The sequence below is a fragment of the Chiloscyllium punctatum genome, chromosome 3, assembly GCF_047496795.1.
Source record: "Chiloscyllium punctatum isolate Juve2018m chromosome 3, sChiPun1.3, whole genome shotgun sequence".
Lineage (NCBI taxonomy): Eukaryota > Metazoa > Chordata > Chondrichthyes > Orectolobiformes > Hemiscylliidae > Chiloscyllium > Chiloscyllium punctatum.
Window position 1 is genome coordinate 115295017 of NC_092741.1, and position 13228 is coordinate 115308244.

The window sequence follows — 13228 nt, forward strand, 5'->3', positions numbered from 1 at the left end:
CCTACCTTTTATCTTAGCCTGCTGGGCACACTTTCCTCATTCCTGAACTTCCTCCCTCCCCTTAGAATAGTTTTTGACTGGTGTAGACTCAATAGGCCATAAGACCTTTTTCTGTGCTGTAGACTTCTCTGACTCTGGATGGTGAACAGACTCAAAGGCTTCAGTTCATCCAGATGTGGTGAGATAGTAAAGAACTATTCACATTTCCAAGGAAGCCATTGTCATGACCTTCTGCTTGTGGAAATGTTTGTTTAATTTCAGATATCTTTACATGTGTGAGCATACCTTTTTGTAATCCTTCTTGAGCCAAGTACAGTCTTGATTTTTTCAGTTGGCTAATTACAATTATATCCATAAGAGAAGTTGAGTGACTTTTGAAGAAACATGTTTAAAGCGTCTTTGTATCCAATTTTTAAAAAGGTTAGTTTGTTGCAAAATTAATATTATTATACTTTTTAACAGTAAAATGATCAGTACTTGACATTGTTCTTCTTTTCAGTTTTTGATCTGACTTAGGCCAAAGCTTCCAAAAGCTTATGAAATGGGACTGAATGTAAAAGCCATGAAACTTGTCCTGAACAGTTTTTTGTTGCTGCTGCTCCAAGAATTCAGTACAGCTGTGAAGGATGATGTAAGATCTAGTAAGGAACTAAGACTTTCTTTTAATTTTTATTTGTGTGCGGTATTTAGCTTGTCAGTGTGATGAATGGCATTGTTAGGCAGTGGAACACTTTTCTACTTTGTGCCCAGATAAAATGTGTAATATTATTTGGTTATTGAAAGTCTAGAGGAGATTTAGTGTAGACCTCACTCTACAGAGCATGGTACTTGAAAAAAGGGATGGAATAATTTTGTTCATGACTAATTTATGTGACCATTATCCTTTCTGTTAGCTTTGTAGATTCTTCTGGATTAACAAGTTACCTGAAATATGCATGTTTGGATAGATATTTAATTATAAACTGAACACATTATTTAGAAGCAAGTTGAATTATCATTTCAGATCTAACCGTACATAGAGTCAATTAGCATGGAAACAGACCATTTGGTCCAACTAGTCCATGCCTATCATGTTCCCAAACTAAACTAGTCCTGCCTGTGTTTTTCCCCTATCCATCCAAACCTTTCCTATTCATGTATTTACCTAAATATCTTTTAAATGTTGTAATTATACTTGCATCCACCACTTTCTCTGCAAGTTCATTCCACATACTAACAACTGTCTGCGTAAAAAAATGTTGCCCCTCATTTCCTTTTTAAATCTTTCTTCTCTCAGCTTAAAAATACGCCCTCCAATTTTGAACTCCCCCACCTTAGGGAAATGACCTTTGATATTCTAATCAGTGCCTCTTATGATTATATAAACTTCTGTAAAAATCTCCCCTCAACCTCCTAAGCTTCAGTGAAAAAAGTCCCAGCCTATCCAGCCTATTTTTGTAACTCAAACCCTCCATTCCCAGCAACATCCTGATTAATCTATTTTGAACCCTCTCTATCTTAATAGTATCCTACCTCTAACAAAGAAACCAGAACTGGACAAAGTACTTCATAAGAGGACTCACCTCTGTCCTGTACATCCTCAACATGACATCCCAACTCCTGTACTCAAAAGTCTGAGCATTGGAGACAAGTTTGTTAAATACCTTCTTAGCCAACCCTGTCTATCTGTGACACAAATTTCATGGAATTATGTACCTACACCTTGGTCTTTCTGTTCAACAACACTACCTCGAGCCCTACAATTAATTCTATAAGTCTGCCCTTGTTTATTTTACCAAAATGCAATACCTAGCAGTTATCCAAATTAAACTCCATCTGTCACTCCTCAGCCCAATGACCCAATTGATCAAAATCTCTTTGTAATCTTAGATAACCTTCTTCACAGTCACAATATCACCAATGTTTGTGAGATCCGCAAATTTACTAGCCATGCTTCTTATATTCTCATCCAAGTCATTTATATAAATGATAAACAAAGTGGATCCAGTATCGATCCTTGTGGAATACAGCTGGTCACAGGCCTCCACTCCGAAAGACAACCCTCATCTGCCACCCACTGACTCCTATTATACAGCCAATTTTCTAGCCAATTAGCAAGCGCACCCTCAATCCCATGTGATCTAACTTTACTAATTAGTCTACCATGCGGAACCTTATCAAAGACTTTTTGTTAAAGTCCAAGTGAACAACATCTACCAATCTGCGCTCACCAATCTTTTTGGTTATTTCATCAAAAAAAAATTAAACTTGTGAGACATGGTTTCCCTTGCACAAAACCATGCTGACTACCTCAAATCATCCCTTGCCTCTCCAAATGTATGGAAATCCTATCTTTCAGAGTCATCTTCAACAACTTAGGCACCATTCATGTCAGACTCACAGGTCTATAGTTCCCAGGCTTCTCACAATCACAACAAAAGAATAAAACTTTTAGAAGTAGTCTGTCCTTCTCTTTTTCCAAATGGTGATGGACCTGCTGCTCATTTCCAGCAGTTGTTTTGTTATGTTTGCACATTGCGCCCATTATAGATAGTTATTGCTCATTAGGTACAATGATCACCTTTGAGATCAAGTTCATCTTCAGATAGATTAAATGCATCAGTGTATTTGCTCTGTTTTTTTTATTATCAAAAAAACAGAAGAGTCTGAGATGGGAACACACAATTTTGCAACATGGGCTTGCAAGTCATACCAAGGAACAGCAGATTTGATTTATTTTTGTTGGTTAAATCAGTCAAATTCTCAATAGTTAAAGCTTCACAGGAAAAGATTAGAATTTGGTGTATGCATTATTGATTCAACATCTCATTCAATGAATCTGATAAACGGTGACAAAATTAACCTTACTCTAATCGGACTCACAAGCCCTCTTTCAGTTGGAGCATCAATTTATATGGTTCATGTTATGTTATATTTGTAGTAATACATGAAGCAGATTTTCCTGTTCCTTCGCTTTAGGGTTTTATATTGCCTAGGTACAGTCAATAAAGGAAAATTGGTTGGATAGGAACATATACCTATAGTGGAGCCCACCTGACTTTTCACTTGGTCATGTAAATGGAAGGAAAACATGCAGACTATTATACTTATGGTTTCTCCTCTCTTCTTGGGTTTTTCCTCGTGATACAATACCACCAGGTGAACAATTCTATACAATTCTATTTTCTAGTAGAAATATTCATCATACTAATTAACACTAATGCACTAAATATGCAAAGCAAAACAAATATAAAGTTCCTGCATTTCCACAGCCTTTTTTTTTGCCACCGTATCAATGTAACTTTATGAGAGGTGAGGCAAAAACCGTGTTTCAGCGTGATGCAGCAGCAAAAGATCTTATGGTTTAATGTATTTTTACAAATATGTAGTCTGCATTATATCGAATTTATGACATGGAAACAGACCATTAAACCCAATTACTTTATGCTTCCTACACTATACACTTCTATTCTACTTTATTTGCATTTCTTCGCATATCCTTTTATTCCTATGCCTCTCATGTATTAACTACCTTTTTCTGCTAAAGGCATCAAGCTATTTGCTTCAATGACTTAATGTAGTAGCAAGACTCACATTTTCACCACTGTCTTTGAATAAATAAGTTTCTCCTTAAATCCCTATTAGACTTACCTGTGACCTTCTTGCCTTTATGGTCCCTCGTTTTGGACCTCCCATAAATGGAAACAGTCTTGCTGTCTACATTATCAGATCACTTCCTGATTTTTAATATATAAAGTCACATTTTCTCAGAAATAGTGTTATGAAAACCTTTATAGCATTAAATGAAAGATGTTTAGGATAATTAATTTGAAGGCATGCCGGGCTCTACAATTGTTGCTGTTATTTGGAAGAAAGCTTCAAGTGTAAACCAACTGTAAACAGTCCATGCTAAAATGATTGATGTCAAAGCTATGTAATAAATCATGCTCATATTTAACTGCATTCAAAAACAATGGTGACAAATTTTAAAAAGTGTTGTTTCTGTCCTGAGCGGTCTTACTAGTCTTCTCCAGTGGATTTTGTGAAAACTTTATTTGGTCATATCATGCATAGGTTTCTCATAAAATGGAATTTGGAGTCCGTGTGAAGAACTTCACAAAAGTCCATTATCATAAGGAAAATCAAACCGACTGGTCCTTGCATCAAACGCAGTTTAATAATTTCAAAATTGTTTTGTATGCAATCTAGATTTATATCAGCGGATCTCAAAATTTAGATTTACTAAAATGGTGGTCCCTTTGAGGCACAGCAAGGGATTTTCTTCAGAAGAAACAAGGAATTTGTGGCCCACAGATCAAATATTATGAACATGACTTACAAGGACAAGTGGGGGCACCAGTTGTGTTAAAAGTAGACCTGCGTAACATTCAGATTCTTTAAAATTTCCGTAAAATGATATTGTTAATGATATTGTGTATAAAATGTACATTTTCCTTTCATAGTAATACCATGTTTTTTTTCATCTCTTTTAGGCTGCAGAACTGCTCCAAATGACTTGGTTTTTATTTTGGATGGTTCATTTAGTGTAGGGCCAGAAAATTTTGAAATTGTCAAAAACTGGATTGTCAACATATCCAGCAGTTTTGAAATTGGGACTACATTTACACAAGTGGGTGTCATACAATATAGCGATGATCCATTGCTAGAAATACCATTGGACAAATACAGGTCAAATGAAGACTTGATGAAAGCAATGGAAGCCATATTATACTGGGGTGGAAACACAAGAACAGGAAAAGCTATAACATTTGGAGTTAACTATGTATTTGCTACCTCAACCAGGGCTGCTAATGCTGTGACAAAGGTAGCAGTTGTACTTACAGATGGAAAATCCCAAGATGATGTGAAGGACTCAGCAGAGGAAGCAAGGAAAAAGAAAATTATACTGTTTGCAATTGGAGTTGGTCAAGAAATAGAAGATGCAGAACTTCAAGCAATTGCAAATAAACCTTCATCCACATATGTGTTTCATGTTGAAGACTACAGCGGTATAACCAAAATTAGAGAAACAATCAAACAAAAGCTTTGTGAAGGTAAATAGTTCCTTCTTCATGTATGTCAGAAAAACATTTTTGTATCAGGTTGAAGATGGCACCCAAAAAGAAATTCATCTTAGAATAACAGCCACAATTCTTTTGACAAAGCATTTTTTTGATTAAAAAGTTGCTCAAATTAGTGTAATAATTCCCTGAATAAAATGGTATAAGATTATAATTTTTACAGATTATAATTTAGTATCTTTTACATGCAAAATGCATTATCTTTTCTTAATATAGTCTAATTATTTTTATAATTATGTGTTCATTTTTGTGTAGGAAGCATTGGGAAGCTAAACCATTGTATTTATGTAGCTCAATACTACATGACTTGAGAATGACTATAGAGTTGCTACCATTCTCATGGAACTCCTGGTCAATTGGCACAGTGAAAATAGGTCCTGCTATGTAGTAAACTTCTTTATGTGTTCAAGATTCCAGCTTCTGGTTAATCCAAAGCAGAAGAGAAGTAGGTTTTAGATGGGCATGGCAATTCTTTATCACTAGTTCTGCTTTTTGGTGATAAACATAAGTAAGTGAAAGCTTCAAAACAGTGATATTGATTTTTGATCTTAAGAAATGAAAAACTGGTGTTATTTTACATGTTAGGGTTTATTAGATAAGTTTAAAATTGTGTCAAACTTTTATGTAATTTTTGTTTTGCAAACATTCCTCAAAGTATTTAATCTTGAGAGAGAGGGAAGGATCAAATGCATTTTTCAAAGAACATAATAATCTGTGATTTTTTTTTGTAATTTTGGTTCCATATTGTGAATGAGATAAAAATTTCAAATCTTACTTTTAGTGCATTAGTTAACATACTTATGCCACATTCATTTAAAATATACTGGTTAACAACTTAACATAATATAGTGCACGCAAGAATTTGATGCAGAAATGTTGAACAGTGTACTAAATAGAATGTAGAGAGGAATTCTAACCTTCGAGAATTTATGCTGCTGTATTCACTTTTTAATAGTTTCGTTCTGGAAATTGACATTTTTAGATTTCATTAATGTGTACAGATCTTTCAAATTCATGCAAGATCTAAATATCTGATTCCATCTGATTTCTCCTAATCAACATCTGTTGCTTGTTGCCATTGGCAATCAGTTATTAATGAGCATGATTGTCTATCTAGGAAATTCAGTGTCACTGGGTTCTGTGGGTCCTTGCATGGCAGATGAGTCAAATTTGAGAGCCTCATCTCTGACCACTCATTTGGTAAGTGTTTCCTGGAGGTGGAATTGATCGTTAGCCTCGGGATCATTGGCATTCCTTTCTCCGGTTCCTTTTCCATACTTCCTTTTCTGCTGAGTGTTCTCAGAATTGTGTCCATTCGTACAGGGGTTTCCTCAAACATGCAACTGGGTGTTCTCAGAATAGTGTCCCTTCATACAGGAGTTTCCTAAAAGTCATTTCAGGTTTCTTCTAAATGAAGGTCTCCCATTTGTTGACGTTAATGTTGCATTTCTAGAGGGATGGCTTCAGGGAGCTTTTAAAACACTTTTTTTGTCCTCCCCTAATTCAAGTACCTTCCTTGAGCTGGGCAAGGAAGACTTGTTTTGGTAGTCAGAATTCAGACATCCTAAACAAGTGGCCGGCTCACTGGCATTAGTTTTATCTGATTGTGGCCTCTATGCTGATGCTGTTGGCTGCTTCAAGGATGCTGATTTTACTGTGCTTGTCCTTCCAGCTGATGAGGAGAATCCATATGTTGATGGTATTTCTCAGGGATCCTCAGGTGATGTCTATATTTGGTCCAAGTTGTGGAGCCAGATAGAAGAGTTGGAAGGATGACTGCCTTATACATAAGGATCTTGATATCAGCACGGATGTCACAGTTGTTGAAATTCCTCATCCTGAGGAGACTGATGGTGGCACTTTCAGATTGGATGCGATATTGAATCTCTGCATCGATATCCACTTTAGATGAAAGATAGAGGAAATGTTCCACATTTCGGAGGATTTCTCCATTGGTCTTAATGAAGGAATGGACCAGAACTTGTCTTGGGAGAGGTTGTAAAAGACTTGTCTTCTTGAGGTTAAGGCTGAGACCAATTATTTGCTGTGTTTTCGTAAAGGTATTAAGCAAAGCTTGACGATGCTCTTTCAAGAGACCAGAGGTGACATTGTCACCTCCGTACTGAAGTTCCACAAATGGTTTCCATCTTGGATTTCATCTAGTTGAGGTTGAGAAACTTTCTGTCCATCCCATAGACATTGTCCACACTATTGGGAAGCTTGTTCTTGACAAGTTGAAGAGTGATAGAGAAAAGGGTGAGGACAATGATACATTCATGCTTGATCCCTTTCTTGACTTCAAAAGATTCTGTCATATTACCATTGGTGAGGACATTGATGAATTTCATGGGACAGCCAGCCTGTGAGAGGGTCTTCCATAGCACTACCTGATTGACTGAGTCAAAGTCCTTGGTCAGATCAATGAAGGCCATCTAGAGCGCTTGGTGTTGCTCCTGGTGTTTCTCTTGTAGTTGACGAGCAGTGAAAAATCATATCCATAGTTCCATGGTTAAACACCCTTTAATGGTGTTGTGAAAATACAACGTTCATCATCCAAACCGTCAACTGACGATATGTCTTGAAATGTACTAAATGAGAAACTCAAACTTGAGACCTTCACCATTCAAGTTCGCTTGAATAATGACTACTGACCAATACAGCAAGCTTTTTGGCTTTGTATCCCTGCTAAGAGGCAAGGCTATTCAGTAGTTCTGTGGGTCTTCAAACTCTGCCTGAAGAGGGGCAAACATCTAAAAGACAAGGCATGGCAGGGATTTTGTGAGCATCCAGATAGGTGCAAAGTGAGTGAGTACTAAAAAAGCCAGCAGCCCTGAGATGCAGCCTGATCAAATCCATCAGTTGGGTATAAAGCCCAGCATGTCCTTGGAACAATGTTGTTGGTGCACCCTAAAGTGTTGCCTTATGGAACAAAGTCTTCTTTAAGTGGATTGGAGATGTGCCATGACGGTGAGGAAAGGCTGGCATGTGTCTGATGCCAGCATCCATGAACATGGGTGCATACAACAAATGTTGGTGCCTAGATGGTGGTCTAGAAGAACAAGTAGCATGCTAGACCTCCAAGTACCCATTCTGACTTTCATTTCAGGAGTTGTTGGGGATTCTGCAGCCTTTGGGATTCAATATTGAGTTCATTAATTCAACAGGTATACTAAACTTTTTCTAGCTACGATCAGTTCTGAAGAAATGTCACTGCACCTGAAACATTAACTGTGCTTTCTGTCCACAGGTGCAGTCAGTTGTGCTGAATTTTCCTAGCAATTTCTGTTTTTTGGTTCTAAAAAGCAGGCAATGTGAATACAGACCGAGGACATCCTATTTTGACTGCTGAGTAGGAGCTAGGGTGTGAGCTTAGAGCTAGAACAAACAGAGTTGTTATCTCTGGTTTGTTAGCCGTGCCATGTGCTAGCAAGGTGAGGAATAGGGAGAGAGAGCAGTTGAACATGTTGCTACAGGAATGGTGCAGGAGGGAGGGATTTAGATACCTGGATAATTGGGGCTTATTCTGGGGTAGGTGGGACCTCTACAAACATGAATCAGACGGGGACCAATACCCTGTGGGGGAAATTTGCTAATGCTCTTCAGGAAGATTTAAATTAATTCAGCAGGGAGGTGGGAAGCTGAATTGAGCTCCAGTGTACTGGCGGTGGTTTGAAGTGTGTCTACTTTAACACCAGGAGCATCTGGAATAAAGTAGATGAACTTGCAGCATGGGTTGGTACTTGGGACTTTGATGCTGTGGCCATTTTGAAGACTTGGATAGAGCAGGGACAGGAATGGTTGTTGCAGGTTCTGGGGTTTAGATGTTTCCGTAAGAACTGGGAAGGTGGCAAAAGAGGGAGAGGTATGGCATTATTAGTCACGGACAGTATTATGGTGGCAGAAAGGACGTTTGATGAGGACTCATCTAATGAGGTGTTACAGGCTGAGGTTAGAAACAGGAAAGGAGAGGTCACTCTGTTGGGAGTTTTCTATGTGCTGACGAAAAGTTCCAGAGATGTAGAGGACAGGAATGCAAAGATGATTCTGGCTAGGAGCAAAAGTAACAGGGTAGTTGTTGTGGGGGCTTTAACTTTCTAAATATTGACTGGAAATGCTTTATTTCGAGTATTTAGATGAGTCAGTTATTGTCCAATGTGTGCAGGACGGTTTCCTGACACAATATATAGATAGGAGAAAGTGAGGACTGCAGATGCTGGGGATCAGAGCTTAAAAATGTGTTGCTGGAAAATCACAGCAGGTCAGGGAGCATCAGAGGAGAAGGTGAATCAACGTTTCGGGCATAAGCCCTTCTTCAGGAATTCCTGAAGAAGGGCTTATGCCCGAAACGTCGATTCTTCTTCTCCTTTGATGCTGCATGACCTGCTGCGCTTTTCCAGCAACACATTTTTAAGCATAGTATATAGATAGGCCAACAAGAGGTGAGGCCACATTGAATTTGGTACTGGGTAATGAACCAGGCCAAGTGTTAGATTTGGAGGTAGGTGAGCACTTTGGTGATCATGACCACAATTCAGCGACATTTACTTTAGCGTTGGAAAGGAGAGGTGTATACTGCAGGGCTAGAGTTACAGCTGGGGGAAAGGCAATTATGACGCGATTAGGCAAGATTTAGAATGCATAGGATAGGACAGGAAACTTCTGGGGATGGCCAGAATTGAAATGTGGAGCTTGTTCAAGGAATAGTTCCTGTGTGCCTTAATAAGTATGTACCTATCAGGCAGGGAGGAAGTGGTCAAGTGAGGGAACTGTGATTTACTAAAGAAGTTGAATGTCTTATCAAGAGGAAGAAGGAGGCTTATGTAAAGATGAGATATGAAGGTTCAATTAGGGTGCTTGAGTGTTACAAGTTAACCAGATAGAATCTAAAGAGAGAGCTAAGAAGAGCCAAGAGGGAACATGAGAAAACTTTGGCAGGTCGGATCAAGGAAAACCCTAAAGCATGGGATTGAGGGTGATTTAGTGGTTTGGATCAGAAATTGGCTAGCAGGAAGAAGACAAAAGATGGTGGTTGATGGGAAAGTTCTTCCTGGAGTTTTGGGGCCATTGCTGTTTGTCATTTTTATAATTGACCTGGAAAAGGCCATAGAAGAATGGGTTAGTAAATTTACGGATGACACTAAAGTTGGTGGAGTTGTGGACAGTGCCGAAGGATGTTGCAGGTTACAGAGAGACATAGATAAGTTGCAGAGCTGGGCTGAGAGGTGGCAAATGGAGTTTCATTGCGGAAAAGTGTGAGGTGATTCACTTTGGAAGGAGTAACAGGAATATAGAGTACTGGTCTAATGGTAAGATTCTTGGTAGTATAGATGAGCAGAGAGAACTCCATGTCCATGTGCATAGATCGCTGAAAGTTGCCGCCCAGGTTAATATGAATGTTAAGTAGGCGTACGGTGTGTTAGCTTTTATTGGTAGAGGGACTGAGTTTCGGAGCCATGAGGTCGTGATGCAGCTGTACAAAACTCTGGTGCATCCATACTTGGGGTTTTGCGTACAGTTCTGGCCACTACATTATAGGAAGAATGTGGAAGCATTGGAAGGAGTGCAGAGGAGACTTACTAGGATGTTGCCTGGTATGGAGGGAAGGTCTTACGAGGAAAGACTGAGGGTCTTGAGGTAGGTAGTTCATAAGGTCTACTTGGTAACATGCGGTGTGAAATTTTGCTGGGCTCATGGCCAGATTCTATCCAACAAACTCACACTTAGACAAAAATACATTAAGTTTCAGCCTGTAGTTGCAGAAAAGTACTTGAAAATAAATTACTGCATTCGGTGAATTTGCATGGATTAAAAGTAGATAGATGCAAATTCAGAACTATTGTCAAGAATTTAGTTAAGAAACAGTTGGGAGATTCTGTGATCTAGCAGGAAGTGAACCTACTGAATGATATTCTCATCCATTACCTTATATGTAACTACTAAGGAATCTTGATTATCCGAATGAGATGGGTGGGCAGTATTTTGTTCAGATAATGATGATTCGGAAAACTGATTCAAAACCTCTTTTCCTGGATTTGGATTTTTCCTAAGTTTCTTTTTTCTTCACTCTGCTTGCCTTGCTCCCTCTCTCTGTCTCAGGGTTTGTTTCTGAGCAGACACACCAATGTGTAAGGGACCTGCAGCATTGCTGTTGCCTCTTCCTGTCACTGCTTCACTTCAATGGGATTGACAGAGTGAGCACTTGCCATGTCTGCTCCCTGTTCAGGAGACTAGGCAGCAGCACACCACACAACCGCCCCCCCCGCCACCGCCCTGTGCTCCTGCATCTCCCATAGCACGTGCCCCTGCCCATCTGCCCCCCCACCCCGGAATGGAGACAGCAATTGGACTGAACACCAACAGCAAGACTGCTACTGTCTTTGCACACAGCTACACATACAACTTTTTGACAAGCTCCCACTCTGCCCTGTACAGGACAATGTTGGAGACATTATCTGGGGAAGAGGGGGGAGCATGGTTAGGGTACACCCCTGTGTAGAGCTAGGGGAGGCACGGTGGCTCAGTAGTAAGCACTGCTGTCTCACAGCACCAAGGACCCCGGTTCGATTGCCGCCTTGGGCAACTGTCTGTGTGGAGTTTGCACATTCTCCCCGTGTCTGTATGGGTTTCCTCCAGGTGCTCCGGTTTCCTCCCACAGTCCAAAGATGTGCAGGTTAGGTGAATTGTCCATGCTAAATTGCCCATAATGTTAGGTGCATTAGTCAGAGTTAAATATAGGGGAATGGGTCTGAGTGGTTTACTCTTTGGAGGGTCGGTGTTGACTTGTTGGCCGAAGGGCCTGTTTCCACACTGTAGGAAATCTAATCTAAACGACAGGGAAAGTGTGGGGAGAGAGAGAGGGCGGGAGGTCAGTCATTTTAAGGCAGTGCCTGGTCTCCCATCAATCTCCAGGACTGTACTCGGCAGCATTTCAGTAAGCCGAGTTCATTTTTAATCATTGTAAACAAAAGATACAATCAATGTTGTTAACACCTCTTTGATGTGATGTTTCTATAGGGACCTTGAGATCCTCTTCGGACAATTCAAAGTTTGTATAATTGATATTTGGATAATCGGGGTTCCTCTATAATTGATTGCAGTCTATAAAGTAAAAATGTGGAAAGAATGGCTTGTGGAAAGAATAAGATTGATAGCAGGATAGTTTTATGTTGTGCTACGTTTTCACGTATTGCCTGCTTTAGAAATGTGTGTTATTTTGATACTTGACAACCCTTGAAATTTTGCATAGTTTTCATTTACCTTGTGAGAAGACAGAATTGCAGAATTTTGCAGTGTAGGAGGCAATTGGCCCATTATGCATACACAAGACCTTCTCAGCCATTCCCCATATTCCTGCACACCATTTCTCTTCAAGTAATCTTCAATGTCCTGTTGAATGTCTTGACTGAACCTGCGTCTACCACATTTCAAACCTTAACTACTTACTGTATGAATATTTTTTCTCACATCATCTTTGCTTCATAGAAGAATCCTTACAATGTGAAAGGCCATTCGGCCTAACAAGCCCATTCTGACCCTCTGGAGAGTAAATCACCCAGACACATTCCCCTACATTTACCCCTGATTAATGCATCTAACCTATATATCCTTGAACACTAGAGGCAATTTGGCACAGCCAATTGACCTAACCTGCACATCTTTGGATTGTGAGAGGAAGCCAGAGCACTTGGAGGAAACCCACGCAGACATGGGGTGGATGTGTAAACTCCACACAGACAGTCACCTGAGGCTGAAATTGAACATGAGTGCTTGGCGCTGTGAGGCAGCGGTGCTAGCCACTGAACCACTGTGTCACCCCAAATTGTGCATCTCTAGGAACTCCACTTCCTCCAGTCTGAAAAATATCCATTGACCATTACTCTCTGTTTCCTCTCACTCAACTAATTTTGTATCCAAGTAGCTACTGTGACCTTTAATTTGCCTCAAAAGTCTGTTGTGTGTCACTGTATCAAACATCTTCTGGAAATTCATGTATACCATGTCAAAAGCATTTCTTTCCTTGACCCTTTTTATCACGATTTGGAGAGACTGGGGTGTATAAAGTTAAAAATCACACAACACCAGGTTATAGTCCAATTTATTTGGAAGCACTAGCTTTCGGAGCGCTGCTCCTTCATCAGACAACCACCTGATGAAGGAGCAGTGCTCTG

The 13228-nt window shown here is 39.6% G+C and overlaps 1 protein-coding gene across 1 annotated transcript in view; it reads left to right on the plus strand.

Annotated features, from left to right (window-relative positions):
• The window catches only part of col21a1 (collagen, type XXI, alpha 1), a 448863-nt gene that overhangs the window by 31791 nt on the left and 403844 nt on the right, over nucleotides 1-13228 (plus strand). Inside the window, exons 2-3 of the mRNA XM_072549080.1 lie at nucleotides 500-641; nucleotides 4473-5033. Coding sequence (XP_072405181.1) covers nucleotides 542-641; nucleotides 4473-5033 — 661 coding nt within the window. The 5' untranslated portion in view covers nucleotides 500-541. The remainder of the gene's footprint in view (nucleotides 1-499; nucleotides 642-4472; nucleotides 5034-13228) is intronic.